The 3,447-nt window shown below is 42.9% G+C and overlaps 1 protein-coding gene across 3 annotated transcripts in view; it reads left to right on the top strand.

Annotated features, from left to right (window-relative positions):
• Window positions 1-3,447, top strand: part of lrp4 (low density lipoprotein receptor-related protein 4) — a 124,403-nt gene that overhangs the window by 82,786 nt on the left and 38,170 nt on the right. For all 3 annotated transcript variants that reach the window (XM_032522934.1, XM_032522942.1, XM_032522952.1), the window contains exons 5-6: window positions 82-198; window positions 1,165-1,293. In XM_032522934.1, coding sequence (XP_032378825.1) covers window positions 82-198; window positions 1,165-1,293 — 246 coding nt within the window. The remainder of the gene's footprint in view (window positions 1-81; window positions 199-1,164; window positions 1,294-3,447) is intronic.

Genomic DNA, 3,447 nt, shown 5'->3' on the forward strand with positions numbered 1-3,447 from the left:
CACAAACACCATCATGCAAGCACATATTCATTTAAACGTTTTATAAAATCTGAGTTTTTTGGTTTGTTTTTTCCATACCAGACATGCGTAAATGTTCAGATAAGGAGTTCCGCTGTACAGATGGCAGTTGTATCGCTGAGCACTGGTACTGTGACGGAGACACGGACTGTAAGGACGGATCAGACGAGGAAAACTGTCGTAAGTTACTCTGTGTGTGTGTTTTTGTGTGTCTGTGTGTGTTTGTTTGAGAAAGACACGGTAAGAAATGGGGCTTCATGCTTCTCAAGTTAAAGGAACTACACACTGTACATGGTTGTTGGTGTTGTGGAACACGTTTGGGCCTTCACCCGCACATCACACATCAGTCTGTGTTTTCTATCACATAAAACGTATGCTATTTTTAACATGCCCTCCAGAGTAGATACTTTCTCCACGGAGCGTAGACATAAGAGTGTCATTTTATAATTGGGTCAATTCAGATGAATAATTGGCTACAGGTAAAACCAATGTTTTCAAAAGATGTTTCTCATGAGAAGCTTATCAGTGTGTTTACATAACTGTTGGTGGCTTGTGAATGAGAAGCCTGATTTTCCTGGATCTCTGTTAAATAATAATTGTGCTGATTTCTTTTTTTTAACTGGATTTTTATAAGAGAGCGAATTTCTGTGGCAGCAGCAGCAGGCCATCGCTCACATCCAAAATAATCCAAAATCAGACCAAATTTTGAAACCTGAAATAAATGATTCTAAATAAATATGTGTCCTATATGAACAGTATGTCATTTGTAAAATGTAAACATCACAAGAGAGCCTGTTGCCTCTATGCAACGTCAGTCCAGACTCTCCGATCAAAAACTTTGCAGGCTGCAGCATCATGATTTACAACTATGGCTGCAAGAAGGGGACAAATGTGGTTACTGATCATCTGCATGGAAAGTAAGATGTTAACAGGAACTGATTAACTGCTGAGCATGTTAACATATTCACTGTCTCAATAGAGAGCTGAGCCTCTCTTTCCTTTCATGTAGTGTTTCTGACAGACTCAGCAGTGAAGACTGGATGCTTCAAAGAGCTTCAGACAGCCAGCTGCTGCACCATCTTCTCCAGCATCTGTTTAACGTGTGTGTCTGTGTGTGTGTGTGTGTATCTGTGTGTGTCTGTGCAGCCTCAGATGTGATGGCAGCCACCTGCAGCGTGGAGGAGTTCCAGTGTGCATACGGCCGCTGTATCCTGGACATCTACCACTGTGACGGAGACGACGACTGCGGAGACTGGTCGGACGAGTCGGACTGCTGTAAGCTCTCTCCATCGCTCACGCACACAAACACACCTCCGAACATTCTGAAGACGCAACAGTTGCTCTAGGTATTGGTTCACTTCCAACCTCAAAGGGCAAATCTTCCCCTCAGACACCAGCCGATATATTAGTACCGCTATCCGTCTTTCCTTTAACTGTGTGGTGGAATTTCCAGCTTACCATCTCGTGCCATGTACTGTTAGTTGAGACAGTTGTACCCCAGGTGTCATTCAGGTCATTGTCCAACATGACCTCGTAACCTTTCCAGGCAGAGGAGTACTTTGAATTTGTGCCTCCGTAGATTTAGGATTATATGCAGTGTGTGTGTGTGTGTGATTGGCTGATTTAGCTTTTAGCATCTGTGTTTTAGGTGCTGGCAATATCTTTGTTTACATTGAAGGTTCAGCTTAACCTAACGCTTCCAGCATGAGATTAAAAAGACCTTCCGAAAGAAAGGAACTTCTGAGAGTTGAAACGGCACCGCACGATAACACGTGGTGCTAAAATGGTGCGGTCGTCCTTGGCTAAATTCTTTCCTCCAATAAGTGTTCATGAAATGCTCCTGTGTTATTCATCAAGGTCACCCGAACCTTCTTCGTGTATGTAAAATGAGTTGTCCTGCTCCTGAGTTTTTCCTTCACAACTTGTATGTGGCATAATAGTAATTGGCAACATTATATCACTTCAGACATCCTAAATGTGAAAATCTAAGATGCAAACTTGATGGAAGAGGAGAAGAAAAAAAACACACGGTTGCAGTGGATTGACTAATCCAGCCTGTCCTGCTGGTGTAAAGCTAACAGTGAGCTGCTGTTATCTCCTTACACACACATCCAGTACTCTGTAAGAGCCTTGGCAGAGCTCCTGGCTCTCTAACCAGCGTCTTGTTCAAGAGGATGAGATGACGCTCCTCTGGGAGATCAGTCCTCTGTTATGCCATTAGATGAGAGTTAAGTTTTTTTTTCTCCTTCTTGGAAGACTTCTCTTCTCTCTCCATCCCTTATCATCATCTTCTTCTTTTTCTTCACTCTTTCCCTACGTTTACCCCAATGGCACTGCTGCACATGTGGCCCAAAACAGCGAGTCTTCCTCATGTCCTGCAGCCCATTGCACTAGTTCAACTAGAGTTTAAAAGTATTTTTTGGCACATCATTACAGGAAGTCTCAGTTTAGGCATTATTCAGGGTTTTGTGGATGCACCAACTAACACTAACTGCAAACACATTATTTTTTTTTCTTGATTCACTGATTAATTATTTAGTCTGTAATAATAATGAGAAATACCCATCCCAAGTTCTGTGAGCCTAAGGACGTCATCAAGCTGCTTGTGTTGTCCAGCCAATAGTTTAAAAAAAACCCCAAAATATTCAGTTTACCCAGTGATGTACAACCGAGAACCGAGGAAAATCTTCTCGTTTTAGACGCTGATCAGCTTCACATTTGTGCCAAAAGACACCCACACAGCATCTATGAAGCAGAAGGATTGGAGGTTTTGGGGGGTTAAATGTTTTTTATAACTAACTTTGCCCTTTTAGTCATGAATGCATTATACAGGAATACATGCGAAAATCATCAGTCGACGGTAGATTAGGATGAGCTCAGGAAACGGCTTTCTGCAGGTCGCCGCTCCACAGCTTCTGTTGGAACTGAAAAACATTCTGTCTGTTAGATCTTTTCTGTCACTGTATCACACGCACACGCATACGCACACGCACTCACACATTCACACAGTGGGAAGCAATGGTCCCGATTAACACAGACTATCATGTTTCGGTCTCCTCACTCCAGAGACGCTGCCTGCAGCTGACAAGTCTCTCAGCATCTCCCTCCTCATTCTCTCATCCATGATTTCTCACAAGTTGGTTTCATTTGCTCATTTTCAACAGCCCACCACATCTCTCTCTCTCTCTGTCTCTCTCTCTCTCTCACACACACACACACACATACACACACAATGTCTTCCCCTTTGATGTATTTATCTGCAGTGCGATAAGCACAGCTTCAAGGTTTTGTAACATCGTTTGTCGTGTCATGTTAGTCGAATGAGCTGCTCTCGGTTTCTCCCTTGTCTCCTCCCACGTCCAGGTTTTTTAATTACTGCCTCACTTCTGAAGTGTTTAACATTTGTTTTTGGATAGTTGGACTGGCATC

The sequence above is a fragment of the Etheostoma spectabile genome, chromosome 1 (genome assembly GCF_008692095.1).
Source record: "Etheostoma spectabile isolate EspeVRDwgs_2016 chromosome 1, UIUC_Espe_1.0, whole genome shotgun sequence".
NCBI lineage: Eukaryota > Metazoa > Chordata > Actinopteri > Perciformes > Percidae > Etheostoma > Etheostoma spectabile.